Below are 22,669 nucleotides of genomic sequence, written 5' to 3' on the forward strand. Positions count from 1 at the left end.
ATAATGTTCTTCCATTTGGGATGAAGAATGCCCCAGGTACTTTCCAGAGGATGATTAACTCTGTGATTCAGGGATTGAAAGATACTGATGCTTATATTGATGATTTAGTGACAGGAAATGATACTTGGGAAGCACACATAATTGCGGTGGAGAAATTGTTTGAAAAGCTTTCAAAAGCTAACTTGACTATTAATTTAGCCAAGAGTGAATTTGGACATGCCACTGTGACTTACCTTGGTTATGTTGTAGGTCAAGGTAAGGTAGCTCCTGTTCAGGCAAAAGTTCAGGCAATTTTAGAGATTCCCACTCCGACGGGGAAAAAAACTCTCAGAAGATTTTTGGGAATGGTAGGATACTATCGAAAATTTTGTAAGAATTTTGCTAATGTTGCCCTTCCATTAACTAACCTTCTGCAGAAGAATGTGAAGTTTGTGTGGACAGTGCCTTGTCAGGAAGCATTTGAAAAATTGAAAACAATGATATGTCAACAACCTGTGCTTAAGGCACCTGACTTTGAAAAACCTTTTTCATTAGCTGTAGATGCTAGTGATGAAGCTGCGGGAGCAGTATTGATGCAAAGGAATGAGGGTGATGAGGTTGATCATCCAGTAGCTTACTTTTCTAAGAAATTTAATAAGCATCAAAGAAACTATTCAACAATAGAGAAAGAATTGTTATCTCTTGTTTTGGCTTTGGAATATTTTGAGGTATATGTTGGTACAACTCAAAAACCACTTATTGTTTACACTGATCATAACCGTTAGTTTTTCTGAGTAAGATGAAAAACAAAAACAGAAGATTGTTAAATTGGAGTTTGATGTTACAAGAGTACAATATTGTGATAACTCATGTTAAAGGTAAAGATAATGTGGTTGCTGATTGTCTATCTCGATGTTGAATGTGAATGTAATTTTTTTTTGGAGTGGTTTTTTTTATATTGTAACACTCCTACTGTATTGTATATCGTGTATGTTATATAATTTATACATTTGTTTTTTTTGTAAGAAATTGTTAAAATTTTTGTTCTTGTCAGACCAAAAATGTTTTTTTTTGGAGGGAGGTGTTACGTACCCGTGTCACGTGACTGGGGTTGAAGTTATACTGGACTTGAGGTAATGGTCTTGTGATGGTGGGGTGATGTCATTTTCCCGCCCGTAGAGGTCATGTGACAGGTTTTTTTTACAGGGTATAAAAGGAAGACCCACCCTGTCAGGTGGGGCAGTTCGTGGCAGAATTTGCCAAGATGACTTCATGTCCCTGCGTGATTTAATGTGATGACGCAGTTTAGTTAAAAATGAAGTTCTATATAATGCCTAAAGTTTAAAAGGTCATTGCCAGCGGTTTCTTTGCTGGTGGAGAGTGAAGAAAAGTTTGGAAGATAAAAATCGAGGAGAACCGATTTTCGAAGGTGGAAAGTTCGACCTTATTTGATCCTCATTCGGAAGGATTTCGTTGACTATTCTCGCTGTTAATCCCTGGGTTGACCAGAAAGGATTTGAGAATAGTGTGGAAGAAAGAACCTTTAAGCCGTTATATTTTATAAAATTCTTCGTGGGAAAGTTCGACGCCGGGTAATCGAAGGACATCGACGTGGAAGAGAATTTAAATCGCTTTAAAAAGTCTCTCCTTTTAAAAGGACTGTGAGCTTTTGAACTTTCAGCAAACCGCTTTAAAGAACTGTGAACTTTCAGCATACCGCTTTAAGGAACTGTTTACTTTCGGCATACAGCTTTAAAGAACTTTTTTTTTCAATACCGTTTTAAGAACTGTTTGAATTGCAGCGCTATTAAGAACTGTTTAAACAGCTGCACAGCTGTTGTTTTCCGGTCACGTTTGAGTTTGTTTACTTTTGAGGGGGTTTGTTTTCAGTGTTTAATAAACGTGTTATTTGTTATAAAAACCCTTGCCTAACTCATCTATATTTATTGTTGCCTGAATACGTAACAATAGTCAGAGGCTTTTTCCCAGGGCTGAAATGGTTGCCACAAGAAGACTCAGGTTTAAGGTGCTGGGGAGTAAGTACAGAGGAGATGTCAGGGGTAAGTTTTTTACTCAGAGGATGGTGAGTGTGTGGAATGGGCTGCTGGCAACAAGTGTGGAGGCGGATACGATAGGGTCTTTTAAGAGACTTTTAGATAGGTACATGGAGATTAGTAAGATAGAGGGCTATAGGTAAGCCTTGTAATTTCTAAGGTAGAGACATGTTCGGCACAACTTTGTGGATTGAAGGGCCTGTATTGTGCTGAAGGTTTTCTACGTTTCTAACAGAAAAGCAATTCCATTCCTCCCTCTCACATCCTCCCACTCCAACACAGAGACAGTCCTCTGACCCTAGGTTGGTATAATTAGAATATCATAATCTGCAGGTCCAGTCATGTACAAAGCTCTAGCAGGATAACTCAACTTTCTACAACATACACTGGGAAGCATCATCAATATATTACCACTAATGCCAGTGGACGCTGAATAAAACTTCCAGTGGCATATTGATGTACCATATTATTTTGTGAAGGGAATATGAGAGCAGTGTGCAAGACCCTTGGGGTTTACACACCATGATTGAGGGAAAATACTTTGACTGAGAATGGAAGAGAATGGACCAATAAATTCAAATGCAATATTGCAATATGCATAGGTGGGAGGGAGGAACAGGAGTTTGTTTTGCCGTTGTAGTTCTGTTGCTCGTTGTGTTCTGTGGCATTCAGCTGAGCATAGTGGGCATGTTACTGTATGTTGGCACCAGAATGCATGGCGACAGTTGTGGGCTGCCCCCAGCACGTCCTTGGGTAGGTTGGTTGTTAATGGAAATGACACATTTCATTGTATGTTTTGATATACACATGATAAATAAAATTTTATTTTGAATCTTACCTAAATACTGACAGGACATCAAAAAAAATTGGGTGACTTGATGATTTCCCTCTATGTTGAATTACTCTTTGCCTTGTGTTACAAGCCTCCTGTGCCACCCCCTCCAATGATGAGGCCCTCCATTGGTCTGGGTCAACCACAGATATTGCATCCAATCTGCCTAAGTGACATTTAAGCTGAGCAGTACGATATGGAGAGCAAGCTGTTGCCCATGCAGCAGGCTCCCCATCTCCATGCAGCTGATGAATCCAAAGGAAAGTAGAGACTGATACAGTTTGGCATCAGTGGGAGTTGCCAGTCAGTGTGGAACTCAACATAGGACTGTCTTAAGGACTCTAGCTTCAGATTTCTCCTTGGAATTTACTCCTGAAGCCTTCCCCATGAGCGAGTGCAAGGCAGGGAATGTTTGAGATAAGAGTTTTCCTTCTCCTAGATGAACTGCCAACCATGGCTGACGTGCTTGGCTGCACAAAGTGATTGGTTTTAAGGTTTTATGACTGGTTTCTTAAGCTGTCATAGCTGGAGAAGGCAGTGGGGATAAGCTCCCACTACCTATTAAATGCTTCCAATGAAATGCATCTCAGATAGCCTCTGACAACAAAGTCCAGCTCCTGGCCTTCACGTATGTCTTAGCTACTAAGCCTGGCAGAACCATTTCTACCGACAGGAGAAGGGGTAAAGGTAGGTTACTGGCACCTTAAAACCGGTCACCCTCACTAGTGCTGAACTAAAAGTAATAGCTGAGTGTGAAGAAGCATTAGAGCAGGGTTGACAGTGCTTTACCTTTCCCAGTGCTGCCAGCATCTTGAAGTCAATGGTCTTCCGGTATCGAAGCAACATTAATACTCCATCTAAATACACTTGGTCCTTACTAAAACAGCCTAGAAACAAAGAGAGTCATTTGTGAGTGAGGCATGGATCAGAAAACATTCTACAACAGGAACTAAGGACACCGTAAACCGCATGAGAGCTCAAATAACAGGTTAGGAAGTTAATGGGAGCAGATAGTTCTGATGCATTCCCATATAAATTAGACTTACTCAACACTGAACCGATTCCACAATCTATGGATTCACCTTCAAGGACTTAACAGCTCAAGTCCTTCATATTATTAATTAATTAATTAATTACTATTATTATTATTTATTTTTTCTCAGTTCAAGCTAGTAAAATCTGACATATAGGCATAGTCAAACATGCTCATTTCTCAATTGCTAGGAACTTTAGGAATTCCTAGTGGTGGTTAGCATTGTGGCTTTCTGGATGTTTACATGAATATTGTTGAGAAGGCCTAATTATTTAATTCTACTGTGTAGTTACTTTGGGATGATACCAGTTGTAGATATTGCTATTGGGACAATGTATACCCTGTTCATGTTCCATAGTCTTTCAATTTTCTCTTTTAATTCAGTATATTTCTGGGGCTTTTCACTTACTGATTTCTATATGTTGTTTGTGTTTGACACGGCTATCTCTATTAGGTAAGTTTTGTTCTTGCTTGTTTACCCTGTATTCTTATATCCAGATGAGCATTATAGATTGTCCTATCTGTAATAATGGAGCAGTCATAATATAAACTGCATAGAATTTCCCTACTGCATAGTCCTCTATTTTCTAAGCTCCATGTACCTACCTAACAGCCTCTTAAAAGACCCTATTTTATCAGCCTCTACCAGCTTCACTGACAGTGCATTCCACACACCCACCACTCTGTGTGAAAAACTTACCTCTGACATCCCCTTTGTTACCTACTTCCAAGCACCTTATAACTATGCCGCCTCATGTTAGCCATTTTCGCCCTGGGAAAAAGCCTCTGTCTATCCACACGATCAATGCCCATCATCATCACTCCAAGAGAAAAGGCCAGGTTCACTCAACTTATTCTCATAAGGTACGCTCTCCAATCCAGGCAACCTCCTTGTAAATCTCCTCTGCATTCTCTCAATAGCATCCACATCCTTCCTGTGGTGAGGTGACAAGAACTGAACACAATACTCCAAGTGGGGTCTAACCAAGGTCTTATATAGCTGTAACATTATATTCTGCCTTCAAATTTGACCTACCGAAATGAACCACTTCACACTTATCCAGGTTGAAGTCCATTGGCTACTTCTCAGCACAGTTCTGCATCCGATCAATGTCACGCTGTAACCTCTGACAACCCTCCAGACTATCCACAACACCCCCAACTTTTGTGTCATCATCAACCTTACTAACCCACCTTTCAACCTCCTCATCTAGGTCATTTATAAAAATCACAAAGAGGAGGGATCCCAGAACAGTTCCCTGCAGTAAACCACTGGTCACCATCCTCCATGAAGAATATGCACCATCCACAACCACCCTTTGCCTTCTGTGGGCAAGCCAATTCTGAATCCACAAAGCTATGTCTCCTTGGATCCCATGCCTCATTACTTTCTGAATGACCCTCTCATGTAGGGAACCTTATCAAATGCCTTACTGAAATCTATGTACACTATATCCACTGCTCTACCTTCATCAATGTGTTTTGCTACATCCTCAAATAATTCAATCAGGTTTATAAGGCATGAACTACCCTTAACAAAGCCATGCTAACTATCCCTAATAAGATTATATCTCTCCAAATGCTCCAAATCCTGCCTCTTAGTGTCTTTTCCAACAACTTGCCCACCACTGAAGTAAGACTCACTGATCTATAATTTCCTGGGTTATCTCTACTCTTGTTCTTGAAGAAGGGAACAATGTTTGCAACCTTCCATTCCTCTAGTACTTCTCCTGTCCCTATTGAGGATGCAAGGATCATTGTCAGAGGCTCAGCAATCTCCTCCCTCGCTTCCCACAGTAACCTGGGGTACATCTCGACCGGACCCAGTGACTTACCTAATTTAGTACCTTACAAAAGCTCCAACAGATCCTCTTTCTTAATGTCTATACACTCAAGTGTTTCAGTCCACTGTAAGTCATCCTTATAATTGCTAGGGTCCTTTTCCCTGGTGAATGCTGAAACAAAGTATTCATTAAGTACCTCCACTACCTCCTCCAGCTGTATGCACATGTTTCCACTATTACACCTGATTGGTCCTATTCTCACATGGTTCATTCTCTTGATCTTCACATACTTGTAGAATGCCTTGGGGTATTCCTTAATCCTGCTCACCAAGACCTTCTCATGGCCCCTTCTATGTCTCCTAATTTCATTCTTGAGCTCCTTCCTGGTGCTCTTGTAATTTTCTAGAACAGTACATAGTTTCTTGAACCTTTTGTAAGCTTTTCTTTTCTTCTTAACTAGATTTTCTACATCCTTTTTACACCATGGTTCTATTACTCTACCATTCTTTCCCTGCCTCAATAGAATATACCTATCCAGAATGCCATGCAAATGTTCCCTAAACATTTGCCACATTTCTGTCATCCATTTCCCTAAGAACATCTGCTCCCAATTTATGTTCCCAAGTTCCTGCCTAATAGCATCATCTTTCCCCCTACCCCAATTAAATGTTTTTTTTCCCCAAATTGTCTGGTCCTATCCCTCTCCAGCAACATAGTAAAGGAGATAGAGTTGTGATCACTACCTCCAAAATGCTCTCCAACCGAGAGGTCTAACACCTGACCAGATTCATTTCCCAATACTAGATTAGGTACAGCCTCTCCTCTACTTCTTCTTTTTCTTCTAATTATTATTATTATTTTGTATTTGCATAGTTTGTCATCTTTTGCACATTGGCGGTTTGTCAGTTTTTGTCTGTGTGTAATTCATCATTGATTCTATTGTGTTCCTTTGTAGCTATTGTGAATGTCCACAAGAAATTGAATCTCAGGGTAGTGTATGGTGACATATAAATACTTTGATAAAATATTTACTTTGAACTTTAAACTTTGTAATGCTGAAGGAACTTAACAAGTCAGGCAGCATCTATGGAGAGAAATAAACAGTCAACTTTTCGGGCCAAGACCCTTTATCAGGACTGATGATGAACAAGTTCATCCATCATTTTACATTATATTCCAGCTTTCATGTCCTTGTCTATTCACCTAGCCTATCTGTATTCCCCTGAAGCCCTCCTCACTGCTATCCACCTTTACATCAAAAATGGATATTCTATAGATCTCTTCATCCTGTTCAGTGGTACTGATAGTGAAATGCTGGGTTACCAGCATTGATCACTGAGGCACCTCACTACTCACATCCTGCCAGCTCAAGAATAGCCCAATTATTACCATAAATATAAGAGATTCTGCAGATGCTGGAAATCTAAAGTGACATGCACAAAATGCTGGAGGAACTCAGCAGGTCAGGCAGTGTTTATGGAAAACAATAAAGAGTCAACATTTTGGGTTCAGACTTCATCAAGGCTGGAGGGAATGGGAAAGAAGTCAGAATGAGAAGGTTGGGGAGGGGGGCGGAGGAGTACAAGCTGGCAGGTGAAAGATGAAGCCAAGGTAGAGTTTATTCCTCTCTGTAGATGCTGCCTGGCCTACTGAGTTCCTCCACTTATTTGCTGTCCTTTCCTCCTTCCATGCTGAGAATTCTACTCTTGTTTAACATTGTCTTCTGTGCCACTTTATTGAAGACCTTCAGAAAATCCAGATGTACCGCTCCAGCTAATTCACCTTGCTTGGTTACATCCTGAAATATTGAATGATCCTTGATCCCTGCTTTCAGTGCTCCATAAGGATGGCTTTAACAAAGGGCAGACATATTGGTTGGGATGATGGGGACAGAGCTTCAAACACCAAATGGCTCTGTTCCATATTGTCTATCTAAATCTCCAACATACAAATTAGTAACTTTGTAACACAGAGACATTCTTTAAAATATTTTAAGAATCTTTTTAAGGGTCTTTTAAGAGGCTCCTGGATAGGGACAAGGAGCTTAGAAAAATAGAGGGCTATGGTAATTTCTAAAGAAAGTACAGTACATGTTCAGCACAGCATTGTGGGCCAAAAGACCTGTATTGTGCTGTAGGTTTTCTATGTTTCTATGTTAAAACATAACTATTACCACCTACCACAATGCAGAAAAATATTATAAACATCAATGAACCTGACCTGTTTTAGAAGTATCTGTCTGGCCTCTCTTGGCTCGTACGCAGTACTCCCATCGAGTGTTTGGGTCCATGACAAACTTAGCAATGTCTTCAAAAAGCTGGCTGAAGGACATTTGACTGGCCTGGAAGACAGTGTAGTAGAGTAGAGCGGCCCGCCACAGGAACGGGTACTTGCGGTACAGGACACTGTTCAAGCTGGCCAGACCTTCTTCTGTCGGGTTAGCTGGCTTCAGACCATACTGCTTCCTACCTGCTGCACTGTGCCAGGGCTGGTGGCTGTTGTTGACTCCTCGAATGTAGTGCGTGCCTGATACCAACACAGATTTCAAATTAGCACATGGAGGGACAAAGTCTCAACATGCCACAGTATAAGATAAGAGTTAAATGTGATTCCTCCTTGGTATACGGTAAAATAAAACAGAAGTTTGAAAGAGAAAGTGGTGTTAGACTGGAAGTGGAATAGTTCTGAGAAAGTTAAAGGAATACAGGAATACAGTTAAAGGAATACAGGAACCTTGAGAGCAGATAATGATGAATACACGTTTATTTAGGGAAGGTAAGATCATGTGCAGGTGCAGGTACCAAATGGAAAATGTTCATGGGAAAGTACTAGTGTAAGGGGTTTTGAAGGGTATAAGAAGGGGAATCTTCTCTTGGCTGGGTTGAGAGTGATGCTAACAACTGGAGAAAATAAGGACAATAACATTGAGAAGGTGAGAGTACATCAAGAAGGTAACAGAAAGAGAGAGATGGTAGCATGAAATGTTTTGGATTTATGGTTCCTTCCAGCATTCTGAAGATCAGCTCATATTGTGGATGATTTTTGCACTGCTATTTCATTAACCATTTGTTTTCCTTTCTGTATTGAATGTTTCATCTAACTGTAATAAAGTGATTTCTTGTGGTTTAACATGCGTACAGTGATTCCTTTGTTTATGAATACGTACACAAATGCCCCTTGCTGAATCAGAAAAGAACATGGAATTAATTCTTTAAACATTTTTGGTACACTCAGGGTCAACTCCAGCACCAGTACCAACTTCAGGAGCAAAGTTCAACTCAATTTCATTCAAACCTGGCAGAATTTCATAAAGTGTTAGATGGTACAGGGTTGTACCTATGTGCACAGGCACATTCAGAGAACTGTGGAGCAGGCCATAGTGAGGAAAGAAACTTAACGGGGCTGCAACCTCACACCCCACATTAAAAGAATGCGAGGGAAATGTCTGTGTTTGCAACATGATAAGACAACTCGATACACTTTATGCAAAATTCATAGAAAAAAATCCAGTGAAAGAAGATTTGTGATAAAGACTTTAGCATGAGCTAAAGCTATCAAGGCTGCGAAACAACAATACAGGGACAAGATTGAGTTGGACCAATCAAGTGTGACAGTGGAGAAGTGTGTATGCAACCAGAGGAGATAACAGAGGTACTTAATGAAAACTTTGCTTCATTATTCACTACGGAAAAGGATCTTGGCTATTGTAGGGATGACTTACAGCCGATTGAAAAGCTTGAGCATATAGACATTAAGAAAGAGGATGTGCTGGAGCTTTTGGAAAGCATAAAGTTGGATAAACCTCTGGAACCAGATGAAATGTACCCCAAGCTACTGTGGGAGGCAAGGGAGGAGATTGCTGAGCCTCTGGCGATGATCCTTGAATCATCAATGGGGACCAGGAGAGTTTTGGGAGAATAAGAGGGTTGTGGATGTTGTTCCCTTATTCAAGAAAGGGAGTAGAGACAGCCAAGAACAATAGATTCACAATGAAAGAGGTCGAAGTAGAGCGGGCTTGTGTGCTGGACAATGTGGAGATTAAGGAAGAAGAAGTGCTGGATCTTCTTAAAAACATTAAGATTGATAAATCCCCAGAGCCGGATATGATACACCTAGGTTGTTGTGGGAATTGAGAGAAGAGATCGCAGGAGCATTAGCCATGATCTTTGAATCCTCTTTGGCTGCAGGGGAAGTGCCGGAGGACTGGAGAATGGCAAATGTAGTTCCCTTGTTTAAAAAAGGTAATAGGGAGAAACCTGGGAACTATAGAGTTCTTACGTCAGTGGTATGCAAACTACTGGAAAGGATTCTTAAGGATAGGACCTATGAGCATTTGGAGAAGTACAGTCTACTCGTGGTGACAAGGCAGTAAAACACCCCTCCATCCTACCCGACACAGACCTATCTCATGCCGCAGCATTCCCTCCAGCCAGTGCTGGCGAGCTCCCGCCAGGTTGATGGTGAGTGTGGGCCGACAGTTCTCTACCATCATCACCGCCTGAGACAGCAGGTCATCACTCAATCGCACCACCACCTGCAGGAGGAGGGAGAACGAGAAATGGTCAGATGGCTGGACGCCAGGTGAGAGAACCAAAGAGAATAGAGAGCTGCTCCTGCTCGTTGCACACTTCCCCACCCTCATCCACCAGTGGTCTGATTTGCCATCCAGCAATGAGGGAGGTCCTCAGTGGAGGTCTCTCAGTGTGACAGTCCTTCCTCTTTATTTTGGGAACCTGACGTGGAAAGTGTTGCACAGAGAAGTATGTGTAACAGATACTTTCAGTTTATGACTCCCAGCAACCTATCATTTCTGCGGCTGAGAAGAGATGGTGTATTGTGTATATACCGAGAGGTGGCAGGGCAGTCAAGGGTTCTGCCTGAGCTGACTACCTGCCCCTCTTTGTGGGGTTAAAACTATGCCTGGGAGTCCCTGGAGAAAGATGAACACAGTTGTCATGGGTATAATAGGGGATTTCTGAAACCAGTGGATGTCATAGGAACTCAAGGGCATTCTGGATACAGATTATTTATTTGAAACGTTGAATGGTGTGAATAATGGAATTTTGTAGAATGGTAAAAAGGTGACACTAATTGCTAAATAAACCTGCTTTCAAAAGGAAGAAAAATGGTGGACTCATCACTGACATATCATCCACAACTGCAGCATCTGTGGAGGCAATGCTTCATGAAGGCATCAGAGATTCCCACCATTTGAACCATGCTGTCTTCTCATAGCTACCACCAGGCAGGAGATAGAGAAGCCTGAAGTCCCACACCATCAGGTTCAAGAACAGTTACTTCCATTCAACCATTTGCTTCTTGAACCAACCAGCACAGATCCTACACTTTAGCAACACTCTGACCACTGTGAAAACTTTGCATTAAAATCAAATTTTTATTGATCTAATTGTGTTCTTTCTCATAAAACCTGTGGAATTTATGTTTTTCTTGGGAATGCTGCTTATCTGATGCTCTGTGCCTGTGTTGCTGCTGCAAAGGTTAAGTGTCAGATTAAGGAACGTGTTATTCAGGATAGAGATGAGAAGGAAGTTCTTCACCCTGGCAAAAGTTCCATCCAAGAGGGCCATGGAGGCGTGGCTGCTGAGTATGTTCTAGAAAGAGACTGGTAGATTTTGGATTGATGGGAAATGGATGTGGGAATAATTCAGGGAAGTGCTGAGGAGATAATGGTAAACAGATGACTTCCTGCAGATGCTGGAAATCCGGAGTAATGCACACAAATTGCTGGAGGTACACAACAAGTCAGGCAGCAGCTGTGGAGAGGAATAAACAGTTGGATGGGGACCCTTCATCAGGACTAGAAAAGAAGGGTGAAGAAGCCAGAATAGAAGCTTGGGAAGGGAAAGGAGTACAAGCTGGCAGGTGATAGGTGGAAAAGGGAAAGGGCTGAAGAAGGAATCTGATGGGAGAGGAGAGTGGACCATGGGAGAAAGGGAAGGAGAAGTATCAGGTGGTGATAGGCAGGTGAGGAGAAGGGGAAAGAGGAAGCCAGAATAGGGAACAGGAAAAGAGGAAAGCAGGAGGGGGTAGAAATTGGAGAAATCAATGTTCATGCTGTCAGGTTGGAGGATATCTGTTTAAATATCAGGTGTTGCTCCTCCAACCTTGGAGTGGCCTCATCATGGCAGTAGAAGAAGCCATGGACCAACATGTCAGAATGGGCAAAACTAGGAGGCCTGTAATTCCTTGATCTAATTGAATGGCAGAGCAGGCAGGAGAGGCTGAATAAACCCTTCCAACTTCATTTTCATGTGTTCTATTATTAATGTTCATACAAATTTACAAAGTTCATAAGACCATAAGATATAGGAGCAGAAGTAAGCCATTCAGCCCATCGAGTCTGCTCCACCATTCAATCAATGGCTGATCCAATTCTTCCAGTCATCCCCACTCCCCTACTTTCACCCCATACCCTTTGATGCCCTGACTAATCAAGAACATATCTATCTCTGCCTTAAATACACCAATGACTTTTGGATAGGTACATGGAGCTTAGAAAAATAAAGGGCTATAGGTAAGCCTAGTAATTTCTAAGGTATGGACAAGTTCGGCACAACTTTGTGGGCTGAAGGGCCTGTAATGTGCTGTAGGTTTTCTATGTTTCTATGTTTCTGACTTGGCCTCCACAGCTACTCATGGCATCAAATTCCACAGAGTTACCACCCTCTGACTAAAGTAATTTCTCTGCATCTCAGTTCTAAAAGGGCGTCCTTCAATCCTGAAGTCGTGCCCTCTTGTCCTAGAATCCCTACCATGGGAAATAACTTTGCTATATCGAATCTGTACAGGCCTTTTAACATTCTGAATGTTTCTATGAGATCCCCTTTCATTCTCCTGAACTCCAGGGAATACAGCCCAAGAGCTGCCAGACGTTCCTCAACTGCTTTTTACAGCTGTCTAATTACTTAGCTAGTTAAGGATTTAATTAGATGTCAAGGAGCATTCGATGGACCATGTTCCAGTAGACAGATTTGGTTTAGATCAATTGATATTTGACAGTAGAAACTTGGTTATTCAGCATCTGTTGAGTTTGACAGTTCCAGGTTAATCAATTATGCTGGTTACAAATGATGATCAGCGTGGTCCTTTTTTTGGACCATTTCATCTATATGGTCCTGCCATCCAAGTATCTCCTCAAATGCAGTCATGATATTAACTTGGGCACTCCTTCAGGGTGGTCTTGATGTCCATCTACACACTCCCTCACTGATATGAAGAGCCAACCATTGCAAAATGTGTGTTAAAGGATCAGTGTAAAGGATTTCACTGTGTTTGACTGGTGCAGAGTGTTCAAATCACACAGGAGAGTTTATGAGGAATGAATGTTGAAAACTGCAGGCGGAATGGTGGAGGGGTCCCATTCTGACAGAGCTTTTCCAGAAACAAATAGAAAAGGGACAGTCAGGGAGACACAAGAGATCTGGGATATGAGGCAAAGCACAAGACACTGGAGGAATTCATTGGGTTGGGCTCAAGTAGCATTCAGCTCCAACTCAGAGAAGCATTAGCTTTCAGAAGTAAATACAGACATTTCTGGAAACACTCAGCAGGCCAGGCTGCTTCTGTGGAGAGGGAAACAGATTTAAAAAAACCTTTCATTAGACCTGATGAGTGTTTCCACCAATTTCTGATTTTATTTTGAATTTCCATAGTCTGCAGTTTTCCTTTTATTTTAAGTTATCTGTTGATGATTCTATGGCCAGGATTTCAGTGATTACAATCAATGTTTCTACATCATGTACAACTGTAATATCAAAGGATTACAGGGTTGAGGAGACAAAGGGCACAGAATCAGGTTTTCTGCCCACCACATCCATACTGGGCTTTTTGCCCATCTGAAAGAATGCCTAGGGACTATTTCAATGGGGAGAGCCTCACAGACAGGATATCACCAGTAGGACTCAGCTAGAGAGTTCTAGGTAACTCTTACACCAATGGAATTCATCTCTGGTAAGATCTTGTGACCAACATGTTGGTCCAGTCATATTTCTACTGATGTTGCTGATCATACAGTGTCACCACTCAAAAATAACGCTTCTGAGTTTATGCAACCATGGAAGAATTGCAAATACAGTAGTTTCTCGTCAATTGGGATATATCAAGACCAGTACACTTTGGCCCAATAAAGCCTCTGCTTCAATTAACTGAAGTTTCATGGAAACAGTTAAAATATAAAAAAGACAGACTACTGTTTAACTGAGTAACAAATTGTGTATTTAAATGAAATGCATAACCAAACAGAACACTACCAAAACTACTACAGTACTATAAATTGTGTATTAGCTCCTAATAGTTTTCACAGCAATATACCATGCCATTCTTTGGATTGACTGCAAATGAACAAAATTCACACAGACACATAGTGTGGATAATGGACTGCCTTCAAAGAATGCTTTTGATAATTGCATCCTCCAAATCTTCAATTTCATTGTAACACACAAGATGACACACCTTGAAATTCTTCATAGTTCCTAACTTATTGAATTAGTTAAATCATTTCATTTTCACTCTTGGCCATTTCTAGCATCTCCAAGTCTGAATGCTTGAAACAGCAGTGAGCTAAACAGTTCTGAATTGTCTTACTGCTTATTACTCATCAACTATCAGTAACAAAAATCACTGCTGTTTGAACACAATCACACACAAATGATGCTATTTAAAATCTGTTCACTCTAAGCATGATATCGTGTCTAATGGCCACACGACTGACACTAGTTAGAAACTGTTCGGCAACAGTCTCCTGCCCCATTTAAGTAGCAGAGTGTCCCAAATAAACAAAGAGAACCTCAGCTATTTTCTTGATTAGTTTTCGTGCATTAAGTGTTGTCCTAAACAAGCAGCTGCCCCAATTAACTGATGGCCCAATTAACCAGAATCCACTGTACCTCAGCCTGTTAGCTTTACACCAAGGCCATCCAAGCACTACCACACAAATCTTTCCTTGTGCAACTTGCAATTTTTTTAAACATTCAAATCTTTTGCTGTGCATTTTCATAAATTTCTGTCTCTGTAAAATATGCTTGATTCAAACTTTCCGATTCCCTAACTATCAACATTAACTTGCTCCTGGTTCTCTCTGCTGTATCTTTTAAAATAGCCTCCATCTCACCTATCTGCTCCATACAACCCTAACACTAACCCACACACATTCAGTGCCTTAACTCTGGAAGGACATCTAGCTGACCAGATTGTGAACCTATTGGGACACAGAGTCATAGAGAACAGGGAGAAGCCATTCGGCCCATAGAATCCATGCTAATAACACTACATCAAGTTTATTCTTCCCACGTTGCCATTAACTACTCCCAGTTTCTACCACTTACCTCCTCATAAGTGGTAACTAACTTAATCTAAAACAGCATATCTTTGGGACTTCCAGAGCACCTGGAAGAAACCCCACACGGTGACAGAGAGAACATGATAACTTCACACAGAAAGTAACCGAGGTCAGGATCAAACATAGTTCTTCGGAGCTGTGGTACAGTGAATATACCAGCTGAGCCATTGTGTTATCCATCCTTTCTCCTGCGAACACTGGTCAACAAAAAGGAGCCACGGGCACCCCTATCTGTGTGGAGGCTGGGCTTCTGTGTGAGGGTGACTCGGGAATAGTTGAGGCACCCATCTCACCTCCAACTGGAGGTCTCCAAGGGGTGAGACATGATTGAGACTATCATCATTATTCCTACAAGAAGTCATAAAATCGTAGAGTATTACAGTGCAGAAACCGATAGTTTCCTGAAGAAACTTCTCCTTCTCATTCTAAATGGCTGCCCCGTTAAGACTGAAATCCCTGATGCCAGACACTGCCAGCCAGATGAAATATCATCATTGATCTCACTATCCAAGAATTTTGCAGATTTCAATGTGATCACCTCTCATTCTGCTAAACATGAAACTGTGCAGAATGGATAAATAATTGTCTGCTGCCTCTAAATCCTCAGTGGCACAGAGGAATCTTTGGGTGCAACTCCCTACCTTCTTGAAAGTGGTAACACATATAAATAAAACGATATAACCATATAACAATTACAGCATGGAAACAGGCCATCTCGGCCCTTCTAGTCCGTGACGAACGCTTACTCTCACCAAGTCCCACTGGCCGGCACTCAGACCATAACCCTCCATTCCTTTCCTGTCCATATACCTATCCAATTTTACTTTAAATGACAATACCGACCCTGCCTCTACCACTTCCACTGGAAGCTCATTCCACAGCTACCACTCTCTAAGTAAAGAAATTCCCCCTCGTGTTACCCTTAAACTTTTGCCCCCTAACTCTCAACTCATGCCCTCTTGTTTGAAACTCCCCTACTCTCAATGGAAAAAGCCTATCCACGTCAACTCTATCTATCCCCCTCATAATCTTAAATACCTCTATCAAGTCCCCCCTCAACCTTCTACGCTCCAAAGAATAAAAACCTAACTTGTTCAACCTTTCCCTGTAACTTAGGTGCTGAAACCCAGGTAACATTCTAGTAAATCTTTTCTGTACTCTCTCTATTTTGTTGACATCTTTCCTATAATTCGGTGACCAGAACTGTACACAATACTCCAAATTCGGCCTCACCAATGCCTTGTACAATTTTAACATTACATCCCAACTCCTATACTCAATGCTCTGATTTATAAAGGCCAACATACCAAAAGCTTTCTTCACCACCCTATCCCCATGAGATTCCACCTTCGGAAACTATGCACCATTATTCCTAGATCACTCTATTCTATTGCATTTCTCAATGCCCTACCATTTACATGTATGTCCTATTTGGATTATTCCTACCAAAATGTAGCACATCACACTTACCAGCATTAAACTCCATCTGCTATCGTTCAGCCCATTCTTATAACTGGCCTAAATCTCTCTGCAAGCTTTGAAAACCTATTTCATTATCCACAATGCTGCCTACCTTAGTATCATCTGCATACTTACTAATCCAATTTACCACCCCATCATCCAGATCATTAATGTATATGACAAACAACATTGGACTCAGTACAGATCCCTGAGGCACACCACTAGTAATCGGCCTCCAACCTGACAAACAGTTATATACCACTACTCTCTGGCATCTCCCATCCAGCCACTGTTGAATCCATTTTACTACTTCAATATTAATACCTAACGATTGAACCTTCCTAACTAACCTTCCATGTGGAACCTTGTCAAAGGCCTTACTGAAGTCTATATAGACAACATCCATTGCTTTACCCTTGTCAACTTTCCTCGTAACCTCTTTAAAAAAATTCAATAAGATTTGTCAAACACATGACCTTCCACGCACAAATCCAGGCTGACTGTTCCTAATCAGACCCTGTCTATCCAGATAATTATATATACCATCTCTAAGAATATTTTCCATTAATTTACCCACCACTGACGTCAAACTGACAGGCCTATAATTGCTAGGTTTACTCTTAGAACCCTTTTTAAACAATAGAAACACATGAGCAATACGCCAATCCTCCGGCACCATCCCCGTTTCTAATGACATTTGAAATATTTCTGTCAGAGCCCCTACTATTTCTACACTAACCTCCCTCAAGGTCCCAGGGAATATCCTGTCAGGACCCAGAGATTTATCCACTTTTATATTCCTTAAAAGTGCCAGTACTTCCTCCTCTTTAATCATCATAGCTTCCATAACTTCCCTACTTGTTTCCCTTACCTTACACAATTCAATATCCTTCTCCTTAGTGAATACTGAAGAAAAGAAATTGTTCAAAATCTCCCCCATCTCTTTCGGCTCCACACATAGCTGTCCACTCTAATTCTCTAAGGGACCAATTTTACCCCTCACTATCCTTTTGCTATTAATAACACTGTAGAAACCCTTTGGATTTATTTTCACCTTACTTGCCAAAGCAACCTCGTATCTTCTTTTAGCTTTTATAATTTCTTTCTTAAAATTCTTCTTACATTCTTTATATTCCTTGAGCATCTCATTTACTCCATGCTACCTATATTTATTGTAGATATCTCTCTTTTTCCTAATCACTTTTCCAATATCCCTTGAAAACCATGGCTCTCTCAAACATTTAACCTTTCCTTTCAACCTAACAGGAACATAAAAATTCTGTACCCTCAAAATTTCACCTTTAAATGACCGTCATTTCTCTATTACACCCTTCCCATAAAACAAATTGTCCCAACCACTCCTTCTAAATCCATTCCTATCTCCTCAAAGTTAGCCTTTCTCCAATCAAAAATCTCAACCCTGGGTCTAGTCCTATCCTTCTCCATAATTATATTGAAACTAATGGCATTGTGATTACTGGACCCAAAGTGCTCCCCAACACATACCTCCGTTACCTGACTTATTTCATCCCCTAACAGAAGATCCAACACTGCCCCTTCTGTAGTTGGTACCTCTATGTATTGCTGCAAAAAACTATCCTGCACACATTGTACAAACTCCAAACCTTCCATCCCTTTTACAGTATGGGCTTCCCAGTCTATGTGTGGAAAATTAAAATCTCTCACAATCACAACCTGTGCTTACCACAAATATCTGCTATCTCCTTGCAAATTTGCTCCTCCAATTCTCGCTCCCCATTAGGTGGTCTATAATACCCCCCTATAAGTGTTACTACACCTTTCCCATTCCTCAAATCCACCCAAAAAGTCTCCCTCGACGAGCCCTCTAATCTATCCTGCCAGAGCACCGCTGTAATATTTTTGTCTGACAAGCAATGCAACACCTCCCCCTCTTGTCCCTCCAATTCTATCACACCTGAAGCAACGAAATCCAGGAATATTTAGTTGGCAATCACTCCCCTCCTGCAGCCATGTTTCACTAATAGCTACAACATCATATTTCCAGGTATCAATCCATGCTCTAAGCTCATCCACCTTTCTTACAATGCCCCTAGCATTAAAATAAATGCATTTAAGAAATTCTCCACCTCTTCCGCTCTGTTTATCTCTATCAGTACAAAGAACTTTACTGTCTTCTTTTTCTTCCTTCTCCCATACATCTGTTCCTACACTCTGGTTCCCCTCCCTCAGGGAAATTTTAAGTTCCCTGGCCCCCCACCGCCTTACTTTCACCATGGATGTCCAGTCCCTATATACCCCCATCCTCCACCAGGAAGGCCTCAGAGCTCTCCGCTTCTTTCTGGATTCCAGACCTAACCAGTTCCCCTCTACCTCCACTCTCCTCCGTCTAGCAGAATTTCTCCTTAGGCTCCTCACACTTCCTCCAAATCAAAAGTGTAGCCATGGGCACCCGTATGGGTCCCAGTTATGCCTGCCTTTTTGTTGGCTTTGTGGAACAGTCCATGTTGCAAGCCTATATGGATATCCATTACCCACTTTTCCTTCGCTACATCGACGACTGCATTGGCGCTGCTTCCTGCACGCATGCTGAGATCGTTGATTTCATTAACTTTGCCTTCAACTTCCACCCTGCCCACAAATTTACCTGCTCCATTTCCAACACCTCCCTCCCCTTTCTTGAACTTTCTGTCTCTATCTCTGGAGATGGCTTATCTACTGATATCTACTATAAGCCTACGGACTCTCACAGCTACTTGGACTATTCTTCTTCCCACCCTGTCTCTTGCAGAAATACCATCCCCTTCTCACAATTCCTCCATCTCTACCACATCTGCTCTCAGGATGAGGCTTTTCATTCCAGGATGAAGGAAATGTCTTCCTTTTTTAAAGAAAGGGGCTTCCCTTCCTTCACCATCAGCTCTGCTCTCAAACACATCTCTCCCATTTCACGCACATCTGCTCTCACCCCATCCTCTCACCACCCCACTAGGGATAGGGTTCCCCTTGTCCTCACCTACCACCCCACCAGCCTCCAGGTCCAACATATAATTCTCCGTAACTTCCGCCACCTCCAACGGGATCCCACCACCAAGCACGTCCTTGCCTCTGCCCCTCTTACTGCTTTCTACAGGGATGGCTCCCTACGTGACTCCCTTGTCCAATCTTTCCCCCCCCCCCCCCCCCCCATCCCTTCCCACTGATCTCTAACCCGGCACTTATCCTTGTAAGCAGAACAAGTGCTACACCTGCCCTTACACTTCCTCCCTCACCACTATTCAGGGCCCCAAACAGTCCTTCCAGGTGAGGTGACACTTCACCTATGAGTCAGCTGGTGTGATATACTGAGGCCAGTGCTCCCGGTGCGGCCTTCTATATATTGGTGAGACCTGACGCAGACTGGAACATCGTTTCGCTGAACACCTATGCTCTGTCCACCAGAGAAAGCAGGATCTCCCAGTGGCCACACATTTTAATTCCACGTCCCATTCCCATTCTGATATGTCTATCCATGGCCTCCTCTACTGTCAAGATGAAGCCACACTCAGGTTGGAGGAACAACACTTTATATTCTGTCTGGATAGCCTTCAACCTGATGGCATGAACATTGATTTCTCTAATTTCTGTTAATGACCCCCCCTTCTTACCCCATCCCTTATTTATTTATTTATCTATCTATTCATTCATTTATTTATTTCCCTATTTTCCTTTTCTCTCTCTCTCTCTCTCTCTCTCTCTCTCTCTTTTCTCTCTCAGCCCCTCTCACAATCACTCATTGCCTGCTCTCCATCTCCCTCTGGTGCTCCCCTCCCCATTTCTTTCTCCCTAGGCCTTCCATCTCATGATCCTCTTCCTTCTCCAGTTGTGTATCCCTTTTGCCAATCTACTTTCCAGCTCTTAGCTTCATCCCTCCACCTCCTGTCTTCTCTTATCATTTTGGATCTCTCCCTCCTCTCCCACTTTCAAATCTCTTACTATCTCTTCTTTTAGTTAGTCCTGCTGAAGGGTCTTGGCCCGAAACATCAACTGTACTTCTTCCTATAGATGCTGCCTGGCTTGCTGCATTCCACCAGCATTTTGTGTGTGTTGTTTGGACAAACTTGAATCATTTTCTCTTAAGTGTTGGAGGGGTGACCTGTTAGAAGTATATAAAATTATGTGAGGCACAAAGTAGACAGTGACCAGGGTGGAAACATCAACTACCAGTGGTATGGCTTTAGGGTGAAAGGAGAAAGTTTAAAGATTTACAAGGCAAGGTTTTTTTTACAAAGTGGTGGGTGACTGAAACATGCTGCCAGTGGACAAGGTGGAGGAAGATAAAGCAGAAATATTTAAGAGGCATTTAGACAGGCATAGAGGGGGAATGAGGAATATTGGCCATGTACAGGTAAAATGGATTAATTTAGCTTGACATCATGCTCAGCATGGGCATTGTGGGCTGAAGGGCTTTTTCCTGTGCTGTACTGTTCTACATTCTACAATATGTTCTTCTGACAGATGTCTTCTGATTTTTACCCTTTTCCCACTGCATGGACAAGGGATCACTGAGCTTTTTGCAGCACTTCTTCTGATATTTCTGGCCACTAAGCTTGAACGGAAATATTCTCAAAATGCTATTTACCGGAGTGACTGGGTCAGTTTGGGTTTATATATCTGTGAATTAAAACTTAATAAAAATGTTGGAGGAACACAGCAGGTCAGGCAGCATCTATGGATTAGAATAACAAGCTAATGTTTTGGGCCAAAACCCTTCATCAGGACAGACAGCAAGTCAGAGAAGTTGTCAGAAGTATTACTGACGTGAAATATTAACTCTGCTTCTCTCTTCACAGATACTACCTGACCAGCTCAGCATTTCCAGCAATTCCAATTTGCTTACTGTTTAATTCAGAAAAATTGCCATTGAACACAGGAGAGAAGGGGGTTGGTTTGTTAAATGACAGTGATGCCTTCAGTGCTTGTGAAGTGTGATGCTTCAATGAAATAAATGTCATTGTTGTGACTTAGAGACTCAGATTTTAAACATTTTAAACAGTTTGTGTGAATGGAAGGCTGGGAAAACAACACAAAGTTGTACAAAATTTCCACCACAATATTGATGAGTGCTAGTAACTACCTTGGAAATGTACAGTATCGCTCAGTGCTGCATTTTAAGTTATTTATGTTGGTAATATAATTGTTCCTCTGGGAGGGAACAGAAACATTTCTGAGCCAAGGTTTCGTCATGCTGTGCAAGTGTTCACAGGGGGTCCTTCTCCATGTGCGAGAAAGCGGCCAGTGAAGGAGTGGAGATTTGAGGCTTTGACTCGAGAGGCTTCGACGAGAACAGGCGGAGGACGAGCTTCACTCCAAGTGAGGTAAGGCCGGGTAAGTTCCTTTCAAAGGAGAAAGTTTCAAAAGTTGAGGCAAGTATTGGGTAGGTCATGGCAGGTTTGTTCATCCTGCAGCATGTGGGAAATCAGGGATACTTCCAGTGTCCCTGACGACTATGTGTGCAGGAAGTGTGTCCAACTGCAGCTTCTGGCAGACTGCATTGAGCGTCTGGAGCTCCGATTTGATTCATACTGGAGCATCCAAGATGCTGAGAAAGTCATGAATAGCACTTTCAGTGAGTTGGCCACACCACAGGTAAAGGCTACACAGGCAGAAAGGGAAGGGGTGGCCATTAGACAGCGTAGCAGTAGGCAGGTAGTGCAGGAGTCCCCTGAGGTAATCTCCCTCCTAAACAGATATACTGTTTTGGATACTGTTGGGGGAGATGTCTCATCAGGGGAAGGCAGCAACAGCCAAGTTCATTGCACCATGGGTGGCTCTGCGGCACAGGAGGGAAGGAAAAGGAGTGGAAGAGCTATAGTGATAGGGGATTCGATTGTAAGGGGAATAGATAGGCGTTTCTGCGGCCACAAACGAGACTCCAGGATGGTATGTTGCCTCCCTGGTGCAAGGGTCAAGGATGTCTCTGAGCGGCTGCAGGACATTCTGGAATGGGAGGGTGAACAGCCAGTGGTCGTGGTGCACATAGGTATCAATGATATAGGTAAAAAACGGGATGAGGTCCTACAAGGTGAATTTAGGGAGTTAGGAGATAAACTAAAAAGTAGGAACGCAAAGGTAATAATCTCTGGATTACTATCAGTGCCACGTGCTAGTCAGAGTAGAAATAGGAGGATATTTCAGATGAATATGTGG

General features: G+C 42.1%; 1 protein-coding gene across 3 annotated transcripts in view; it reads right to left on the reverse strand.

The window, feature by feature from the left end:
• The window catches only part of LOC140740455 (microtubule-associated tyrosine carboxypeptidase 1-like), a 104,351-nt gene that overhangs the window by 21,922 nt on the left and 59,760 nt on the right, over window positions 1–22,669 (reverse strand). For all 3 annotated transcript variants that reach the window (XM_073069622.1, XM_073069623.1, XM_073069621.1), the window contains exons 4-6: window positions 10,084–10,216; window positions 7,903–8,208; window positions 3,655–3,752 (exon numbers count right to left, since the gene is read on the reverse strand). In XM_073069622.1, coding sequence (XP_072925723.1) covers window positions 3,655–3,752; window positions 7,903–8,208; window positions 10,084–10,216 — 537 coding nt within the window. The remainder of the gene's footprint in view (window positions 1–3,654; window positions 3,753–7,902; window positions 8,209–10,083; window positions 10,217–22,669) is intronic.

This window comes from Hemitrygon akajei, chromosome 17, assembly GCF_048418815.1.
Source record: "Hemitrygon akajei chromosome 17, sHemAka1.3, whole genome shotgun sequence".
Classification (NCBI taxonomy): Eukaryota; Metazoa; Chordata; class Chondrichthyes; order Myliobatiformes; family Dasyatidae; genus Hemitrygon; species Hemitrygon akajei.